This window comes from Grampus griseus (genome assembly GCF_964374135.1).
Source record: "Grampus griseus genome assembly, chromosome: 5".
Taxonomy (NCBI): Eukaryota; Metazoa; Chordata; class Mammalia; order Artiodactyla; family Delphinidae; genus Grampus; species Grampus griseus.
Window position 1 is genome coordinate 1,047,420 of NC_138998.1, and position 21,842 is coordinate 1,069,261.

General features: G+C 40.6%; 1 protein-coding gene across 2 annotated transcripts in view; it reads left to right on the forward strand.

Annotated features, from left to right (window-relative positions):
• NGLY1 (N-glycanase 1) overlaps positions 1–19,537 on the forward strand; it is a 63,007-nt gene extending 43,470 nt beyond the window's left edge. Inside the window, exons 6-12 of one of the 2 annotated variants that reach the window (XM_082655205.1) lie at positions 1,767–1,888; positions 3,012–3,157; positions 4,821–4,931; positions 6,010–6,174; positions 10,790–10,975; positions 18,121–18,298; positions 18,696–19,537. In XM_082655205.1, the coding sequence (XP_082511331.1) occupies positions 1,767–1,888; positions 3,012–3,157; positions 4,821–4,931; positions 6,010–6,174; positions 10,790–10,975; positions 18,121–18,298; positions 18,696–18,871 (1,084 nt within the window). In that variant the 3' untranslated portion in view covers positions 18,872–19,537. The remainder of the gene's footprint in view (positions 1–1,766; positions 1,889–3,011; positions 3,158–4,820; positions 4,932–6,009; positions 6,175–10,789; positions 10,976–18,120; positions 18,299–18,695) is intronic. The other variant, XM_082655206.1, reaches the window with a different exon arrangement.
• Positions 19,538–21,842: the final 2,305 nt, after the last annotated feature.

Sequence of the window (21,842 nt, forward strand, 5' to 3'; positions counted from 1 at the left end):
CTAGAATAATAGTGATCATTGTGATAGTAAATACAGTGCTGTACTCAAAATCATCAGATGGAAATATGGAAGGTGAAAGTATAGTATAGGACCATCTTTTTTTTTTTTTTTTTTTTGGCTGTTCTGTGTGGTACACGGGATCTTAGTTCCGCGACCAGGGATCGAACCCGCGCCCCCTGCAGTGGAAGCGCCGAGTCCTAACCACTGGACCGCCAGGGAAGTCCCCTCATCATATTTTATCTTGAATGACAGAAGTTTAATTAGGGGCCTCTGCTACCAACCTAACCTACCCTCATATCTCTAAATTCAAACTAAGGGAACTGGAACTTTTCTGTTCACTTTTTCCATCCTTTACTTTATAAGTCTCTTATCAGATGTTCTTAATTGACAATACTTGTAAAGTTTGGTTGTATCATCAGGTAAGAAAAGATACCAAGTTTTTGAAATACCTGATTTTGGGGGCTTAGGGACTCAGTTCAGTCCTAATGAGGAATCAGTCCTGTGATATACAGAGTCTAAGATAAACAGAATCCACTGTCCAATAATTATCTAAAATAAGCGCAGGTTATTTTTTCATTCAGCATATGTGTGCACAGGTACTTGGCAAAGATGTGAAGATAAAAGATGTCTGTGATTAAATCCTGTCTTCATAAGGTCTAAGCAGTTGGGTGTAGACTGATAGTGTGGGGAGACAGAGGCTAACAAAGGTGTCTGTACCGAGCATTGTCCTTTTCCCTCCTAACCGTGTGCTTGTCTTACTGTTAGCTGTTCTCTGGGTAGGGCTGGGAGGATGAACACTATTAATCAGAGACCAAGCAGCCTTTCAAGTTGGCACGAGTGTGTTTAGAAGATGGAGGCGTAGGATGCTCTAATCCTGCTGCCGTTACTTCTTCAGGTTAATACGCAACTTCTTCCAGTAACTACCTTACCTAAACCATAAATTCATTTAACTTAGCTCAAGCAAGAGCATCTACTTGATTGAAGACAGATAGCTTGTCATTGCAGATACGGTTCATTCACAGCTGACATCGCTGCTCACTTTTCCTGAGTAGCTTTATTAGCTCAAAATCCTTCTCAACACAATATGCAAATTTTGATGTGCTTCAGCTTTATGATAATTTTATAACTGGAGTAACTTTTTTAAAGAATGTTGCCAACACATTTCAAAACACAACTTGCAAATTAGCAAACACCTGTAAGTAATTCAGCAGAATAAAATTTCAATCCAAATGGTTGTTAGAAAGAAGAATAGTATTTTAAGTAAAACTGAGTTCAACTAAGCTTTAAAATCTTCCTTGAGTTATTTGTTAAAGTTGTTTACCTTTGAAGTACAAGGAGCTAATTATACCACTTGTTAGAGTAACACTAATGCTTAATGCAGATTTCCTAGAGAACCTGCCTGTCCAGATCCTGCCTGTCCTTCAAGGCCCAGTTCAGGATCAAGCCCTCCTCCCCGACCCCTCCCCCATGACACTAATTCTGACCTGTTGTAGGGTAGGTATCACAGTCTGCCGTGTATTTAAATGATTTGTGTTCTCTCCTTCCCTCTCTCAGGACTGTAAGCTCCTTGAAGGCTGTACCACTGTTGAATCATTTTCCACCCAGGATTCTAGCACAATGCCTCACATAATCTAGGCTCTTTAATTGTTATTTAAGAATACGAAGTTAAGAAATATTACTGTTTAGCACGGAGGTAATGTAAATTCTTCAGAATGCTTGATTTCTATAATGAATCGAAGCTTTTTGTTGTTGTTATTTTAAACCAGGTATAATAATCCCGAGAAACTTCTGGAAACAAGATGTGGACGGTGCGGGGAGTGGGCCAATTGTTTCACACTCTGCTGCAGAGCCCTGGGCTTCGAAGCCCGCTACGTCTGGGATTACACAGGTGCGGACGCCATGTGGGCAGAGGCCAGGGTGGTCTTGCTGACTTCAGGATGGGGTGTACAGTCCCGCCTTGTCAGTCTGTGTTTCCATTTGCCTTCTGTAAATAGCAGTAATCCCAGCCTCGTGGGGTTTTTTTTTTTTTTTAATGGGGATCACAGGATTGTTTTTAGTACCCCTAGCATTTTGCCTGGTACTTTACACTATAAACATTTTTTATTAACAATTTATCGTGACATTTTAGTAGTGCTGTTTCTCTATGGATAAGAACGTGTGTAATAATGTTCTGTAGAAATCTTCATTTTTGTAGAGATTAGTGTAAAAGATTTAGTAATCTTAATATACAATAAAATATAATAATAGCCATGTGAGATTTATATTGTCCTTATTTAGTTATAACTTGTGTCACATGTTAAAAAGTTTTTCTTCTTAGATCTTTTTACTTGTGTTTCTGTTATTTTCTTAGGATAAAATGAAACCTTCACTTAATAGTTATTGTTCTCTTAACAGTCAGATAGAGACCATCAGTAACCAGACATCCTCTGTTAGACCTCTGCTGGCCTACAGTTCCGAAGTGGAATTAACTCCTTCACATAAGCAAACTGTGTGCATTAGTCCTATGGTTTACGTGCTGTTGTTCAATGTGTTTGCCCTTTTCAGAGTTATAGCTCACATTATTTTTAATTAAGCCTAAAACTGACTGTATTAAAGGAGATTTTCCAAAACAATTGCAAGGATTTCAAAGAGAGAGAGAGGGACTTCCTTGGCGGTCCGGTGGTTAAGACTCCATGCTTCCACTGCAGGGGGCACGGGTTCGGTCCCTGGTTGGGGAGCTAGGATCTCAAATGCCGCAGGGCACGGCCAGAAAATAAAAATAAAAAGTAAAAAAAACAGTCATCAAGAATTGCCCCTATTAAAAAAAAAAAGAGAGAAAGAGAAATTAAAGCAGGTGTTCTAGAGTCTTGTGTGCCACAAAATGCTCACTTGTTAATTAAAATTTAGACTCTTGCATATTATCACGTGGTTCTCATCTTAGGCGTTTGTATATAGTTATTGGAAGTCTTGGTTTTATAAACTTAGCTTTTGTTTTTCTCTTTCTGTCGCGTCTTTGTCTGTCACTTGCATAGACCACGTCTGGACAGAAGTGTACTCCCCTTCTCAGCAGCGGTGGCTGCACTGTGACGCGTGTGAAGACGTCTGTGACAAGCCCCTCCTCTATGAGATAGGCTGGGGCAAGAAGCTGTCCTACATCATCGCATTTTCTAAAGATGAGGTAGGACGGAAGAGAAAAAATGTGTTCTAAGAATAAAATTTTTTTTTCTTTTTTGACAGCCTTTGAAGGTATAATTGACATAAAATAAGCAGCACTTGTTTAAAGTGTACAATTTAATAAGTGTTGTCATTTGTATATGACAACACTTTGTATATGACAAAGAGATGACCTTTGCAGTCAAGGTGGTGAACACATCCATTATCCCGGGAGTTTCCTTGTGTTCGTTCTCGCTCCTTCTTGCCCCTCTCCAGGCAACCACAGATCTACTCTCTGAGACTGTACACTAATGTGCATTTCCAGAGTTGTATGTAAACGGAATCATATATACTCTTTTTGACGGGGGGGGGGTTTATTTTACTCATCATAATTATTTTGAGGTTCCTCCATGTGTTTGCAAGTATCAATAATTTATTCTTTTTATTGCTGAGCAGTATTCCATCGTATGAATGTACCATGGTTTGTTTATCCATTTGCCTGTTGATGGACATTTGGGTACTTTGCAGTTTTTTACTATTTCAAATACAGCTGCACAAGTCTTTATATGGGCATATGCTTTCTTTTCTCTTTGGTAAATGCCTGCTAGTGGAATGACCGAATCGTATGGTAGGTGATTGTTTAACTTTTTAAAAAACTGGCTCAACTGTTTTCCAAAGTGATGATGCTGTTTTGCATTCTCATCAGCAATATGTGCGAATTCCCAGTTTCTCCATATTCTTGCTAACAGTATGGTCTGACTTTTTCATTTTAGCCCTTTTTAGGAGACGTGCGGTGGTGTCGCATTGTGGTTTCATTTGCATTTTCCTGAGGACCAACACTGAGCATCTTTTTTATGGGATTGTTTGTCATCCATTTCTCTTCTTTGCCCTTTCTTTTTTTAATTGGGTTGTTCATTTTCTTATTCTTGAGTTTTGAGAGTTCTTCATACATTCTGAATACAAGTCCTTTTTCAGGTATGTGCTTTGCAAGGATTTTCTCCCTATCTGGCTTGTCTTTTTATTCTCTCAGTGACTTTTGAAGAGAAGAAATTGATGAAGTCCAGTTTATCAATTTGTTCTTTTGTGGATCTTGCTTTTTGATGTTATGTCTAAGAGATGTTTGCCTAGCCCGAGCCACAAGGATTTTCTCCTACGTTTTCTTTTAAGTTTTATACTTTTAGTTTTACACTTGTGTCTGTGATCCATTTTGGGCTAATTTTTGTAGATAGTCCAAGGTGTGAATTGAAATTCATTATTTTGCATATGGATAATGAATTGTTCTAGCACCGTTTGTTGAAAAAGTTATCCCTTTCCACTGAATTGGCCTTGTACCTTTGTCAAAAATCAGTTCTATAATATATTTATATATAATTTATATATTCAGTACAATAAAAATGGAGTGTGTTTATTTGTTGAATTTTGTGAAATCGGCTTTGTAGGTAAGTTATAAACAGCTAAATGTTCTGAAACTTTTATCTCCTAATCACAGTCTTTCTTGGAAGTGCATACTGGTTAGAAAATGAATAAAAAGCATATTCTCTTCGATTTTTTTTCCCACAGGTTTTAAAATGTTAAACAAAGGACAGCATTTAAAAAATTCTGTTTAAGAATTACATGCATTCTAGGTATTTAGCCAATTAGTGTTGATGGTTGTAATCTTATTAAATATTTCTGTCCTGTAATTCGAGGTGGTTGACGTCACTTGGCGATATTCTTGTAAACATGAAGAGGTGATCTCCAGAAGAACTGAAATTAAGGAAGAGTTACTTCGAGAAACTATTAATACACTTAATAAGCAGGTATGTGATGGGCATTTGGCATTTTTCAGAGGACATTTGAAATATTATATAATCAAGAATAGCCAATTTTTAACCCAGTGAAGTTCTTCAAGTAGTAGCATTATTTTACAATGAAAAATGTTTAAATATTTAAATTAAAATTTTTGAGGACTTGTTTTAAGTATTGTGAGGTGGGGTTTTTTTTGGCTTAAATTGTCACATCTCAAAGTTCAGTGAAACAAAATTTCCATATATATACTAGTTGACATAAAAAATATGTTGCCTTATTTTTCAAAGTAATTGTGTCTTGAATATAATTACCGACACACTTGTCCACGTAGGGGAATTTCTGGAACAAGGCACGGGAAGTTGTTAACAATGAGTATTTCTGGGAAGAGGACTGGGGGGTCCAAGAGGGAAGTTTCAGCTTTGATTTTATACCCCTTTGGTAGTACTGAAAAATTTTTTTTATATATATATATATATATGCATATTATTTTGCAATTAGAATAGGGCAGATCACCTTACAGTGGTTGAGATTCAGTGTTTCAGCACGTTCACCTGTTTTGAGCTTGGCTCCTTGGGCCATTTGATGATTGGCAAATGCCTGGAAGGGAGAAGAGGTGCAGTTCAGTTCACCTCAGTTTGTTTCTTCCCTTGGGATCTTAGCTTCTTCAGGTCGGGATACCTTTGTAGTTTTGTGTTGCATTCAGACAGCTGTTGTGTGTGTGTGTGTATACCTTTGTAGTTTTGTGTTGCATTCAGACAGCTGGTGTGTGTGTGTGTGTGTGTGTGTGTGTGTGTGTGGTTCCCTGCTGTCCTCGCCTTTCTCAGCAGGACAGTTGTTTAAACGTAAGCCAGTAAAGGGCATGGGAAGTTGGATATGGGTGTTCAGTGATTTCTTAACATAAAATTTGTAAAAGTATTTTGTTTCCACAGTGTCCTTTCTATTTTCCAAAATTACATGTATGAAAACAAAGTTGGTTACTTCTTTCCAAGACCCTGTTAAAATACAAATGTCTTAATTATATTCATACTTAGAGATGGACCTCTGCATTCCCCTAATCGTTAATGATGGTTTTTTAAACGTGCATTACAGAGGCAGATATCTTTGTCAGAAAACAGAAGAAAAGAACTTCTCCAGAGGATCATTGTGGAGCTTGTTGAATTTATATCTCCCAAAAGCCCTAAGCCTGGAGAACTTGGAGGAAGGATATCTGGGTCCTTGGCGTGGAGAGTAGCCCGAGGTGAAACGGATCCAGAGGTATTTACTTCATTACAGCCTGATAACCTTCTCACTTTACCACTTCCTGTCCTGTGCCCTTTACGTACAGAAAAACACGGTTGGCCACGACCTTTCAATGAACTTTGCAGGGTAATTATTAAAAAATGTAAACATTTGAAGAGAACCAATAATAGATTGATGTAGTATAATTACATACAAGAGTTAGCAAAGCAATTAAAATGGGATTTTTCTGTTGTTACCTTACGTAAATTTCTAGGGCAGTTATGACTAAAGTACATAAAAACGCATTAATTGTAAGTGTACAGCTTAACAGATTTTCACGAATTGTGGTTCCTCATGTGACCACTAACCAGAATAAGAAGTCAGACAAGCAGGTGTCTGAATGACCTGAGTTCCCTTCCAGCCACTGCCCTTCACCCCTAAGAGTGACCTTTTTCCTGGTTTCTAATATCATGGACTAGTTTTGCCTGTTATTGTGCTTTATGTAAATGGAATCATACAGGATGTACTCTTTTGTGGACGATTTCTGTCTCAACATTATTTAGTGAGATTCACACTTGTTGCTGCTTGTTTATAGTACATTTATTTTCTCATTGTGGTATAATATTCCACTGTGTGAACATAGTATAATTTATCCACATCACTATTGGGTATTCAGGTTGTTTCTCGATTTTGGCTTAAAATTGTGCTGCTGTGCTATTTACAATAGCCAAGACATGGAAACAACCTAAATGTCCATCAACAGATGAATGTATAAAGAAGATGTGGTACATACATACAATGGAATACTATTCAGCCATAAGAAAGAATGAAGTAATGCCATTTGCAGCAACATGGATGGACCTAGAGATTATCATACTAAGTGAAGTAAGTCGACAAAGACAAATATTACATGATATCACTTGTATGTGGAATCTAAAACATAATACAAATGAATCTATTTACAAAACAGAAGCAGACTCCACAGACATAGAAAACAGACTTATGGTTGCCCAAAGGGGAGAGGAATGGGTTATAAATTAGGAGTATGGGATTAAGAGATGCACACTACCATGTATAAAAGAGATAAACAACAAGGGTTCACTGTATAGCACAGAAAACTATATCCAGTATCTTGTAATACCTGTAATGGAAAATAACCTGAAAAATATATATATAGAAATAACTGAACCACTTTGCTGTACAGTTAAAATTAACGCAATATTGTATATCATTGTATATATTTATTGTATATTGTATATTATTATTTATAATATATTGTATATGAATTTTTTTTAGTAAGAAATTACATTTTTTTTCCTGGAAAACATAGGGTTTTTTAAAATTTATTTATTTTTTATTGAAATATAATTGACTTACAATGTTGTGTTTCAGGTATACAGCAAAGTGATTCAGTTATACGTACATATATATCTATTTTTTTTTTCCGATTTTAAATTTGCACTTTGGTGCTGAATGATGAAGTTGAATGTCTGTTCTTTAAACTTTCGTTTATTTATTTATTTTTATTTCTGGCTGTGTCAGGTCTTCGGTTGCCGCATGTGGGATCTTACTGTTGCGGTGCACAGGCTCTTCGTTGCAGCGCGTGGGCTTCTCTAGTTGTGGCGCGTGGGTTTTCTCTCTAGTTGCGGCGCGTGGGCTCCTGTAGTTCGGGGCGCGCAGGCTCTCGTTTAAGTGCGCAGGCTCAGTAGCGCGGTGCACGGGCTTAGTTGCCCCGCGGCATGTGGGATCTTAGTTCCCCGACCAGGGACCAAATCCATGTCCCCTGCGTTGGAAGGTGGATTCTTAACCACTGGGCCACCAGGGAAGTCCCATTCTTTAAACTTTTGGATATCCTCTTTTGTGAAGTCCCGTTCAGTGCTAGGAAAACTTTATAAAGTGGGAAAAATAATAGAACCTGGGTAATTCAGCAGATGAAAGTGTGTATTTCTTATTACATACTTGCCTGCATCTGGTTTGGGCTAGAAAGTGTTGTTGCTCTGAGTACTATTATATAGTCAAACTTATTTGAAGATATTATCACTTGACTAGTCTCCCAAAATTAAATAATGAACAATGGAAATGTAATTTCTAGAGTTAGGGACTAGCATTAAAGCAGTGTGCTCTGTAATGGACATTAAGTACAATAGACTGTCCTTTGCTCTTAGGGAGCTTAAAGTTGACTCACTAGAAAGTATTTAATATAAACGTCTAAGAAGATAAGCAATGAAAAATGCTTGAAAGGAAAATAATCCATCACGGTAGAAGTATCAAACAGCTCCACACAAAGTTTTATATCTACTTTTTCTAAATTTGCCAGTTACACCTCATTTCTCTAATAAAGGAATATGTCCCGAAGGGGAGAATTATCTCTAGTAAACTTTGTTTACTCTTAAATTTATCCCATCATCTTTAGCTGGCAGTTAGAAGTGTTGGTTCAGCTATAGAATTACAAGATCTAATTTCAACAAATCAGATCACTGCTGATGCAGTGCAAGTTACAAGTCTAAATCTAAATGAAGCCAATTGAAAAGAGCTAATGTAATTCACAGCTGTGTTCAGTTTAAAATGGGGGTATTTAGGTCTTCGCTTCTTTTTCTTTTTGTGGATGAGTGCGCTTCCTCTTGCATGGCATATACGTTGATTAAACTTTAAAAATATGAATTGGGTCCTATGCCCGGATTGTTTTCCCTGATGAACATTTTTTAAATTTCTCAATTATTGGAGACCATATTAGGGCCGTGGATTTAAAAAATCATTTTCCTCTTTACAAATAGATGTTTGTTTTAAAAGTCAGTCCTAAAAAATTAGGGAACTGTATCTTGAAATCGGTTGGAAAAAGAAGGAAACATTGGTGATATTTTCATAAAGAGAAGTTTTGTCTTAATCTTATATTTTAAAGAAATTATGAAATATGATATATTCAGTAACGTATATTTTTCTTTTCCCTTTGGTAATTAGTTATCCTTGGTAAAATGGTAGACAATGCTACTTTAATATTTTAATTCCACCTGGGTTATGTCAGCACTCTGAAATATCTTTGATAGAGAAGAGAAGAATTGAGAAGTATTGTTACGTGCTCGTTTTAAAGTGTAGTGTACTAATTCATAGTTAGAAAATCACCTCCTAAAAATAATAAACTGCCCTTTTTTTTTTTTTAACCATGTCCAGGTTCTGCTAGGGAATTATCTTGTTTATACATTTATAAATATTTTTCTCTTTCCATCTCTAAGATGTTTTATATTCTACTTATTGATCCTTGTACATTTGAAGTTTTTACATTGTGTACTACCTAGTTCCCAATGTTTAACAGGAAAGCATCACCTACTATCTTGATTGATTAGTAAATTGATTAGTTAGAAGCAAGAGGTTGATACAGACTAGAGCAGTGGTTCTCAACAGTGGATGACTGCCTTCCAGGAGCCATCTGTAATGTCCAGGGACATTTTGGGGGTTCCAGCTGTGAGGGGCAGTACCACTGGCATCTGGTGGGTGAGGGGCCAGGGATGCTGCCGAGCAGCCTGCAGTGCACAGGGCAGCCCAGCCCCGCACACCACACGCTGCTATGCTCACATCTGAGAGGGAGGAGATGTTGTGTCGGTGCCACAGACAGGCGTGGGACAAATACATCCTCTTCCTCAAACCTGAGATTCAACCGGTGATTTCAGGCGCCTGTTTTACATTAAAATAAACATTTATTTTGTAATAGAATGCAAAATTTGCCTGGAATTTTAAGGTGAAACAGGAGTTTTTGTAGCAATTTCACATGTGCGGAAGATTGTTTCCAGCTATACCTCCCAGGCACTGTCCTCTCTTCGGGCATCAAGAAAGGACCCTGGTGAAACGGCTTTAGGCTGAGGCCTGAAGGGTGAGAAAGAATCACGTAGCTGGAGAGTAGAAGGAACAGCATTCCAGACGGAGGGAACAGCATGTGTCACGGCCCCATGGCAGGAAGCAGCTGGGCCTTTGTGAGGAACTAAAGAAGAAGTAACACAGTGCGGGTGAAGAGACCGCAGAGAAGGGTGCCGTGGGACCTGGTTGGAGAAGGAGCACAGGACAAGCCACGTGGGCCCTGGTAGCCCTGGTAGAGGTGTGGCGTTCCTGTGCAGTGAGAGGTCAGTGGAGCCAGTTAAGCAGGAAGGTGAGGGACTTCCCTGGGGGGTCCAGTGGTTGAGACTCCGCACTTCCACTGCAGGGGCCGTGGGTTCAATTCCTGGTTGGGGAACTAAGGTCCCCCATGCCATGTGGTGCAGCCAAAAAAAAAAAGAAAGTGATGTGTCCCAATTTACATTTTTAACAATCACGTTGATGACTGTGTGGAGAGGTGAAGAGTTGAAAGCTGGGAAATCAGCTGTAGGAGAGGATTGCAGCATCCAATTAAGACATGGTGGTGGAAATGAAGTCATGTTGACACAAAATCCGAAAAGTGTAAGTCAGCTACAGTTTATATTTCTTGTTTTCTGTCTAGTAATGTTTGGTGCTACGTCAGCATCATCCTGTTCATATTTAATCTGTAAAATATTTTCCAGATTTTCCAATGACACCAGTTTTTCATTTTCAAGTTGAAGGAACTCTTAACCACTATCCATAGCAGTACCTCTCTATGTATCTGTTTTCTATTATGTTGAAAAGCTAATTCTGCTTTCTTTTTAAGAGTAAAGAAACCCTGTTCATCCCCTCTGAAAACGAGAAGATTTCTAAACAGCTCCACCTTTGCTATAATATAGTAAAAAATCATTATGTCCGCATTTCAAGTAATAACCAAACCATTTCTGGATGGGAGAATGGTGTGTGGAGAATGGAATCCATATTCAGAAAAGTTGAAACAGACTGGAACATGGTAACGTAATGCATGAAGCTGTTTAAAACTTCAGTCGTTGTTTAAACAAATACAGATTGGCTTCATTTTTCAGCTGTGCATAATGTGAAAATGGATATCAAAATTACTTTTAGTAATGCTTAAAGTTGTAAAAGAAGATCCTGCTCTCTGTTTAATGAAATGTCCATTCGAAATCTCTGTGTTTATATCAAGAAAGTATCCATTTTCATCAAAGAGGCCGAATTTAATTCTTTCATGGGGAAAAATAATCAAGTGTATGACCAACTCATGTGACTAGTTTTTGCATGAATATGTAGAGTATACTGTTATCCACTTCCTTCATAGATGTGTACTGATTGCCTGCTACGGGCAGGCTCTTAGGGACTGTAACCCATTTAGTCCAAAGTCCCAAGAGCTAACCATCTAACACGCTTCTGTTTCATAAGAATGTCGATGATTGAGCGGCGATATTGGTTATTTCTTCTCTGTTTCCTAAAGATAAAGGGAGAAATGGATGGTGTGACTGTAGTAGTTCATTATACCAACTTGTACATTGTTGTCACTTGTTGTCTGGAATAAGAGGCTTTGCTTTTAGACTGCCCTCCCCCTTAGGCACACACCAAAAACAAGCTCAGAGCAACTCACATGACCTCGGTAGGTCTGACCGTATTATTGATGGGTTTCACTGGAGTGAATGAGCTCATGGGCAGCTTTAACTTGCCCCCTGAAGAGTGAGAAGCTGTTCACTTGTAAGACATAGTGAGTAGATTTAGCAGGTGAGTCACAGATGAACAGCTGCTGGTGTTCATGAGCATCTACTACATGCTTATCGCTGTACCAGCCATTAATCAGAGTACAGAGGACATCCAAAGATAAGGTCCCTGCTTGCTTCCACCACCACCACCCTCACCCCCCCATAGGTTTTTGTTCTAAACTTACCTTGGTGCTTATTTTGACCATCTTTTTGTATTAAGCCAAGAATGGTTTGTAGGCTCATTGAGATTGTAGATGGAGGAATTCTCTCCCTTAGTTAAGGAAGGGCATAAAATGTAATACAAGATAAAATTTAAAACTTCAAGATATGTATATCTGTAATTGACTCTTCTCGCTGATGAGAGAGGATGAGCTTCTTCTGGAAAACCATCCTTACCTGAAGAATTGCTCTGAACAGAAAGCAGGAGAGGACAGACATGGCGTTTACCCAAGGACTAGCATGTGCTGAACTGGAGACAAGGCATGCCTCGCGCCCTGACCACCGGCCTGGTGGAGAAGACAGCACTGTGCCGAGGAGCAGGGCTCGTGTGTGGCATGCTCGCGTCCTGCTCCCGCGTTTGCTCATCGGCACACGCGCACCGAGCGCCTGCTGTACCCGGCACAGCTCTCACCGCGAGGACGCGCTGGTGAAGGTGCCACCGGTGCCGGCCCTCACAGTCCAGGAAGCGTGAGCAGCCACGACGCAGGGCGCTGTAGCAAGGACGCCAGCGCGTTGCCATGGGGACTGCGGGAGGCTGGCAGAGCGCCACAGCGCGGGCGCCGCTGGGGCTGCGCGCAGAGAGCGGAGTAGGTGCTCGCGAGGCAGGGCCGGAGCGTGCAGGGCAGGGCTCGCTTCCAGACCTCTGAGTAGACGGTCGTGGCCGGAGACGGGGTGTTGTGTGAGAAGGCTTTACGTAAGGCAAGTGAGGTGTGAGGGCCATTAAGTATGAAACAAGAGCCTACTGAAGCAAAGTTTGTGCCTTCGTATGCTTTTACGAGGGGCGCCATTTTTCAAAAAGCTAAATGAATCCATTCCCGGTTAAAATACTTAATTAGTAAATTAAGAAGAATGCTGGAATTGTAACTGCGCTTGTAGAGACTAATCACTCCAAAGTCATATGTCGCCATTTAAAACATGAATTTTTCGCCTAAATCAGTCTCTGGTCGTTCTGTTCGAGGGCGCCCCCTGCTAGAGATTCTCTAACTCGGCTAAAACTAGAGGCGCATTCCACTCAGTAATCGCCACGCTGGAGTCACGGCAGGTCCCGTGCAGCCCGTCTGTGGGTGATTAGAACAGAACCTTACGCTCTCACAGTGGCAGCCTCCCGGGAGCACAGAGACTCTGAATTTTACTCCTTAGCAAAGACACTGTTCAGTGGTGTCTGGATTTGAAGGGAACATAAAAAGCTCAATCAAGAGTCTCCTTTTTAGGAGGCAAGTAGTAACACCCTGATAAAGTGATGTTAGTGGCTTCCTGACTAGTCTCCCTGCATTGCCCTGGTCCCTTCAAAGATGTTTTTCTGGCTACAGCATGGAGAACATTGTCAGAACCCCGTTCGTTACTGAGTGCTCTCAGGGTGAGAAGCAGCTCCGGTCTCCTGAGTCTGGCCCTCGCCTTGCACCACCAGGCTGCCCCCTGGCTCTCTGCATGCGCTGCCCTGCCTTGCCCCCCTCCCCGCGGAACCTCGTTTCTTTCCTTTCTGTGAGACTAACTTATTCTTACCCTTAGGACCTGTGTAAGCCTCATTCCGTCCAGTCCCAGCCGGCTGGTTCCTTTTACCCCGTATTGACTCGTGGCATCATGCCCCTCCCCTTCCTGAAGTTTATTCTATGCACGTGTGTGAAAACAGATTGTCTCTCTCCTACCGGACTGTAAACATTGCCCGGGCAGAGACCTTGTCTTTTCCTACTCACTTCTGTGCTCTCAGTATTCACATGTCTAGCATAGTGCCTGATACGTAGCAAATGTTTAATAATAAAGACGGGTGGATGTGAGAACGAGCGCTTGAGTGTGTACGGCATAAATTCTGCGGCACCCGAGGGCCACGTTGAGCACCGCAGGAGCTCTGTTCATTCAGACTGTGCCCCGTGGATGTTCCTCAGTACTTTGCAGTTTTGAGCAGTTTTGTCATTCTCGATGCCACTAGAGTCACGTTAGCCCTTTCGGGCGCACGGCGTGATGTCAGGAATTGACCCCCTCAGCCATTCGGCAGCCGTGCACCTTGTCATACTCTGTGCTCGGCACTTAGGGCCTAGTGGTGAGTTACGAGGCGCACCCAAGGTGAGCTAGGCCTGTGTAGGAGGAAGACACGTGGACCAGCTGTTTCGGTCAGCAAGGTGGGCGCTGGAAGGACATGGGCCCGTGTGTGACACACGAGGAAGAGCCGCTGCACCTCACGCCGGCGCCTTGCAGAAGAAATGATATCCGAGGGGGCGGCAGAGGGGAGTTTCTCCGAGAGGGGCATGAGAAACAGTGTGCACACGCACAGAAGCGGGAAACACCCGCACCTTCAGAGAAGAGGAAGCAGTCGGGAACGCGGGGAGAGCAGCGGGGAATAAGGCCGGAGGGGTGAACGGTTGTCAGGCCCCAGGGACTTTGATGACCTTGCACTTATGCAATAGGAAACCTTGCAGGAGTTCAGGCAAAGGAGGGCCATCATCACACTGGCCATCCAGAGGCTACAGATGGAATAAGTAGAAAGCATAGTCTGGAAAGATGTAAATACAGTGGGAACTGACAGTGTTCACGTTGGACCTCAGTTGAAAAATTGGAATAACCAAAAATAAGATTCATGAGCCAGAGCAGCTTACTAGCATTCGATTAGGGTTTCTTGAAATACAGCTGCTCTGCTGGATATCTGTAGGAATGACTGACTGCACCGTGAACTCAGAGTTCATCTCAGCAGCCGCGGCAGAATGAGAATTTTAAGTGTGTACTAAAGAGCAGCTTCAAACAGTGCAGTGCAAACTGAGCCTCCAGGAAACCATAACAGCCGACTAACCAGCCTGGCATGTTTCTCATGTGATGAGAAAATCTTTAAGTGCAGATCTTCCCAAGAATGTGAAATACGGAAAGAAGCTGATGTGCAGATTGTTCACAGTCTTGAGAGTAGTGGTCGCAGCCACAACCCGCAGGACCCGCTTCAGCAGGGTGCATGGCAAGCAGTATAACTTAGATCTGAAGCCGCAGATGCACTGGTCTCACTCCTCCCCACAGGTTGTGTGTGATGTGCTTTCGTTGTCTACAGATGCCAGAGAGGGGCCAGGGTGGATCACGTACAAATTTAAAAAGCCAACAGGCAAAACATTTGTTGAAGGTAAATCAAGAAGTTCGGAACGATCAACAGTTACAAAAATGCTTTTTTTCCCCTTTAGAGCAAACAGTTGCCTGTTGGAGAGGTTATAAAGTATTTTTTTCTCCTAAATAAATTATAATTACCGGTTCTGTTGGTTTTACACCTAGACAGGACCACAGTTGGAGGTTTATGTAAATCCTGATGTTTTGGTACATTTCAAAGTGCCAAACTGAGTATATACATAGTATACTATGGAACTGAGTATACATAGTGTACTCGGTTACCATAGTAACATCCTACAGTCTCTAAAAATGCTGAATTAAATAAGTTGGTTAAAGTGCTACAGACAGAATATGTTGCGTCCAAAAGATGACATGAATTTTCAATATAAATAGGGTTTACTTTATCTCCATACGCTGTTTCTTTAGCCTAAGAGAACTTTTATTTTCTCACCGTATGCTTAAAGGTTTGTTTAAGCATCTAAGAATTCAATGAGGAATTTCACCCTATCCTTTAACGTTTTAGAGTTGTAAAAACTGATGCCTTCAGGACTGAAAAATGTAAGTCTTAGAAAAAGCAATTTTCAGACATGTTCAACAGCCATTATAAGCCTTCTGTGACAGTTAAAAACAGTTCTAATTAGATCGTCTTCACTTTCTACTGTGATCAGGTATTGCTTTTCCATGTGTACCTGTAAGACTTTTCTGTCATATCTCAAAATTAGAAGCTTTAAGAAAGAAGAAGAAAAAAATTTTGGCCCAGACTCACATGATATAATTAAGGCAGTTCTTGGGGGTAAACTAGAACATTGAAGTTAGCTTGACTTCAGCCTATCGTATTTTATATGCCCACACTTTTAGGGGGGCATTTGAAGCCACTGAGCTCTGAAAACACACAAGACACAGAAGACAGGTTTTGAGACATAAATATATTTGCTCCCTGTCTTTCAGTTTCTTCCCACCACCTTTCTTCCAGTGACCCCTCTGTCTGGCTCTTCTTTCCCAGGTAGCCCCCTTTACCAGCCTCTCCTCTGGAGGAGTAATTACATTATGGATAATCCCTAGGTGCCCAGGAGTTTAGTGTTGGTGAGACTAACAGCTCCCTGGCAGCTTTGCTGCAGCCCTGAGCCCAGACTCTCCATGCACACAGCTCTCGGGGGAGCGAGCAGGAGGTACACACGCATCCGAGGTGCTAGAGTGAGGTACCCGGGACCCGAGTGGGGCAGGCAACCGTGCAGACAGCTGGGATGGTTGTGCAGGACAGCAGCAGGCGCTTTATGTGTTTCTGGTCTAAGGAGTTTTAAGTCATCTTCCCTGGAGAGTGATTGTGTAACGGTTTCATTGTCTCCAGCTCACTGATTCTAAAAACTCAAATTAGCCAGCATATTTAACCTGGAGGAAAACTAGGTAGGGGTTGCCGAGCAGAATAGCGTATCAACAGCATGCTAGCAGCAACTGACGTTTTACTTGATGGCTGAGGGCTAGAATAGGAAGGAATTGGACATTTCCATGGCAGGTGTGTTTCATGCGGTACTGCCAGCTACTTGCCCCTGAGAAGTAGATTAGCTGTTTCTGAAAGAACGTATGTGTGTGCGCGCGCAAGTTTCTAGTACTTAAATACTGTTTATTAAACCCCATAAACCCAGAGCCTGTGCCCCCAGAGCATTTATGATTTGGTTAAGTTAGATAATACAAGCACACCTGAAATAAAACAGTTATATTTGGGTCACGGAGTATTGGCAGTTCAAGGCGGGATGCACTTGTGGAGGACCATGAAAACTGCGAGTTTGGATGTCATGCAAGAGGCAGGTACTTGCTGTACGTTCTAGACCAGCAAACCATAGGAGGCAGTGGGATGTTAAAAACATTAATTAGGCAGTTGCAGAAAGATGAGTGTAACGTCATGACCGAAGTGTTAAGTGCAGTAAGACCAAAGGAAAGGGTTTTTCGTTGTTTTTTATTTTCAAGACTTATTTCAAAGAAATGCATGGATTATTGTGGGAGTTTGGACATTAGGGATAAATGACTAAAGAGTCAGGTTCTCAGGGGTTCAAGCCTGGGTGAGTGGGCCAGGGCTGTGGACGTTCAGTTTTCACGTCAGCACATTTGAAGAGTGTGGATGAAACTGTGAAGGGAGCTGGATTGGAGGCAGCGGTCGGTCTGGACGTCTTAGGGAGGACATTGATGGTGGTCACAGCACTGACGGTGAAGGCCTGGGCAGCATCCTGTTTAGAGAGGCTTGCGGGGAGCATGGACTTTTAGCCTTGTAAACCTTTCCCGTTGCTTAGCACTGACTGAGGTATTTGCTTGATTTAGAGGATATGGCCCATCTCATTCTAGGAAAGCTTATCTGAAAACCCAGGCTTAGAAAAGAAGATACATTAAGGAATAATTGCATTTAAAAAGACTTCATTTTCAGCAGGATTCATCATAAAGTTCATTTTAAATAGCTGGACTGGGGACTTCCCTGGTGGTAAAGTGGTTAAGAATCCGCCTGCCAATGCAGGGGACACGGGTTCGAGCCCTGGTCCAGGAAGATCCCACATGCCGCGGAGCAACTAGGCCCGTGAGCCACAACTACTGAGCCTGTGCTTTAGAGCCTGCGAGCCACAGCTACTGAGCCCACGTGCTGCAACTACTGAAGCCCGTGTTCCGCAACGAGAAGCCACCACAATGAGAAGCCTGCACACTGCAACAGAGTAGCCCCCACTGGACGCAGCCACAGAAAACCCATGTGCAGCAACAAAGACCCAACGCAGCCAAAAATAAACAAATAAATAAATGTAAAAAATTAATAAATAAAAAATAAATAGCTGGAGTTGGTAATTTAAAAGAGAATATGATTTACCAAAATTTTGGTTAGCATGCAGCCTTAGGGCTCTACTTATTGAGGCACCTGTATTCAAATAATACCTTACATCCATAGCAAAAGACGCTATCGCAAAGATTGCTAATAAAATGAAAAATTGTTAGCAGTAAAAATCTTTTCAGTGGGGAAAGTTATGTTTTAAATCACCATTTGTGCATAGTTCCTGTGGCAATAAGACTTTGACTATATGTGTTTTTCTACACTGTTTGATTATCTCTGACAGTTCCTTTTCTCCCACCTACTTTATAGGTGTATTTAACCCGAAAGGAAGGATCGTCTTATGCTTACATTTCCTGGAAGTTTGAATGTGGGTCAGTTGGCCTCAACGTAGATAACATTTCCATTAGGACAAGTAGCCAGACCTTTGAGACAGGAACAGTACAGTGGAAATTGAGATCTGATGCAGCACAAGTAGAGCTGGCGGGCGGTAAGCATTTGACGGGAGAAGTAATGGTGAAGTGTCTGTTCAGCACTCTGAAGGGTGATTGTGCTTATCTGAGATGTAGTTAAGAGTTTTCCTTAGCCTAGAGTTATTCATACTGTTGCAGTAAAAAAAAAAAAAAAAAAAAAAATTTAAGTTAAAACCTGTAGTTTAACCTCATTATTAATAGTAGGGCTGATGTTTTTCATTGTGAAACACAGATGGAAGGAGAAAACATCATTTCTTTCTTCAGAGGACACATTTCCTCCATAAAGAATAATTTGTATTTATTTTTTAAGGGTTGATTTTTACCTATAAGGCAGGTATGTCAAATGCATTCCGAAACTACCTCTTTTATGTTCTTACCAAAAGCAAAGTGTTAATTTTTTTTTTCCTCCAACAGATAAAATTCTTCGCTCCTATCATGATTTTTCTGGTGCCACTGAAGTTATTTTGGAAGCAGAATTAAGCAGAGGAGATGGTGTTGTTGCTTGGCAACACACCCAGCTGTTTAGACAAAGCTTAAATGACCCTGAAGAAAATTGTTTGGAGATAATTATAAAATTCAGTGACCTTTGAGAACCTGAACATTATAGAAAAGCTGGCAATAATCAAGGACACAGCATGTTCTAAAGTAGTCTGTGGGCTCCGTGCATGCTTAGATGGCAGTTCTGCCCCCTGCTAGCATATCTCCTTGTTGGCTATCCATCGTGTTAACCCTCATGAAAATGTATCTTTTTACTGTGGACCCTAATGAAACCTTGAATTAAAAGCTTCCTTCCATATGTGACTCTGATTTGGAGTGAAGTCTTACTGCCCCACTATGAGATTTTAACCTAAAAGTCGTGAGTATGGTTTTAAAAGTAAAATGAAGGTATTCGTGATTAAATGCTATTCGTGATTATGATGACATCTTAAGCTAATAATAGTAACTTGACAGTTTCTGATCATTCTGGCATTAATTTCTCCGTAAGTAATAGAAATAGATTTCCTAAGATTTTTTAATTTTTAATAAACGTGAAAGTGTAGTATTTCATAAGTTATAGAGCATGAAAATTTTTATGACTGTAAATACGTACACATTTAAGAAATAAAATGAATTATTTTGCGTTATATCTTTTTAGTGATTACTTTGGCTAAATAAAAATCATAAGTATGCTAAACATTGAAAACCACTTGAATAGACGAGAATTATGAAAACAGTTAACACTGCGTAAATTCAAAGATACATTATAGATCCATAATATGTGGACACTTCTGAAAATGCTTTACTTTTGAGTTTACTTTTGAGTATTTTTATCTACCTCATTGAATAAAATGTTTATTCTTGACTTTGAAACTATGTAACTGGGATTATTCAGTGTGTATACACTGTATCAAGAGTGTGTGTGTGTGTGTGTGTTCCATGTAACCTCTCCAGTTAAACTTAGTGAACATTTATGAAGTGTTTGTGTGCACCGCAAGGGATGCGGTGACGAAGACGACCACGGCCCCACTCCCTAAATGCTTTTTGTCACGTTCTGCAGAGCGAGTTCTCAGCTCTCCCGGCCAGAAAAGTACGTTCTCAGACATTCTCACCCTGTGCAACTCACTAGCATGTTTACATGCGTTGTGAAATATGTACTGGAATTCTGAAACAAAGGTCTTATGTTTTCTTTTTAATTGTAGTCCAACTCTGCTGAGGATCACCTTCTTGCTAAAAAGTTACACTTAAAGGTAGCTTGTGCGTCTAAATTTATTAATACGTCTCGAATATTAGAAAATTTTCTGGAATTCTGAAACTGTTAAGTTAATCATAGCATCGTAGAGTGGCCAAATACGTGAAGTTGGACAGCCTTGTCTCCTACCTGTCTCGAAGTGTCTGGTTTTGTCAAGGTAAGTATTTGGATGATAAGTGGAACAATACTCTTCATGAGAAAAACTGGAGCTTGACAAGCAGTCTTGTTAAAGATGGCAACAGAGATAAACTGAATGTACTTTATCTATGAAAAGGAAACATTCTAATTTTTACTGTGGCTTTAAGCAGAAAGGTCAAATGTCCTGTATTTTTACAGAGTTGAACTACTGAAGAGAAAAGCAGTTGCACACTTTTCTTAAGTGTGTTCCTTGAGAGTTTCAACCTCAGGGTACCTGACACACGTTAATAGATATTTTATGATACAGACAAGTTTGGCAATAGTACAGAAGATATGAGACAAAGCAATTCTCAGTAATGTGTACGGCATAGTGAGTAAACCAGTAAGGCAAAAGTAACTGAGGCAGAGACGGGCTGTGATAGTACAAACCCCGTGAATAAACTGGCAGTCACATTAGCTGCCCTTTATAAAGCAGTCATCGGAGATCTTTTTTTATTTTCTTTCCAACTGAAAAATTGTAATTAATTTGCAGGGTTTTTCATTTATCTCGATCAAAACAAATTTCAGAATCCAAATATATGATACCAAAACTAGACCATTTATATTTTGTAAAAATTAATAATAAGCCTCTCTTAAAACCTTTACAAGATACAAATCTAAAATACAAATGCTTAGGGCAGTGGTTTCAAAAGTGTTCTTTATCTGTGAACCAGTGGCATCAGTATCACCTAGAGACTGCTAGAAATTTAAATTCTCAGTCCCCACCTCAGACTTACTGGATCAGAAACAACCCTCCAAGTGACCCTTGGATCTTATTGTAAGAGCCCTCAGTCTGCGGTGACCCCGGGGTGAGCACACAGCGCTCAGGGGACACCTGCACCAGGCTGCAGAACCACCGGCTAGTCGGTGAGCCCCTGCTGTCATTGCTCACCATCTAACAGGCTTTATACCTCGGCGTCCTGAGCAGCTTTACAGACCGTCTGCTTTCTGTTGCAGTGTTGTTTTTTTAAAGTAGGTCCTTTGCTGGAAATCACATTCTCAAGATGAACAAGAAGTTACATCTGATGTTTTGATCACTTTAGAAGGAAAAGAAGTGCCTCGGATTAAGGGAGGGCTAGAGAACACGGTGTCATGAATTTGGGGGTAGGGGGGGTTGTTAGAGATCATTTAATCCAGACTCCTCGCTTTTCCCTGAGGAAGCTCAAGCCCGGAGAAGGGCCTGTCTAAACAATGCAGTGGATTAGTAACACAGGCAAGATTGACTTGTACACTCAGTGTTCCCTTCTACCGAGTTGCAGGGTTGTAACACAGGGTTGTAATCCTATAGAATTCTAGTCCTGTGTGTGGGCTGCTGTTGTATTACATGTTTCATGAATACAGATACTTTGGTAGGAATGTTCAAGTTGAGGAGATATTAAAACTGATGTTAGAGCCAGTTATTTTTCTAACTATAGTTAAGCTTTCCTGGAGAGTAAATGTATTATAATTTGATAATAGATAACTATAGATATATATGCTTTGGTATTTTTTTCTCTACAACACAATAAATTGTGTTTTGATTTTATAGTTCAAGCAAATACACTTTTTAAAATTTATTGAAGCATAGTTGAGTTGCGATGTTGTGTTAATTACTGCTGAACAACAGTGACTCAGTTTTATATATTTATTTATATATATGTGTGTGTGTGTGTGTA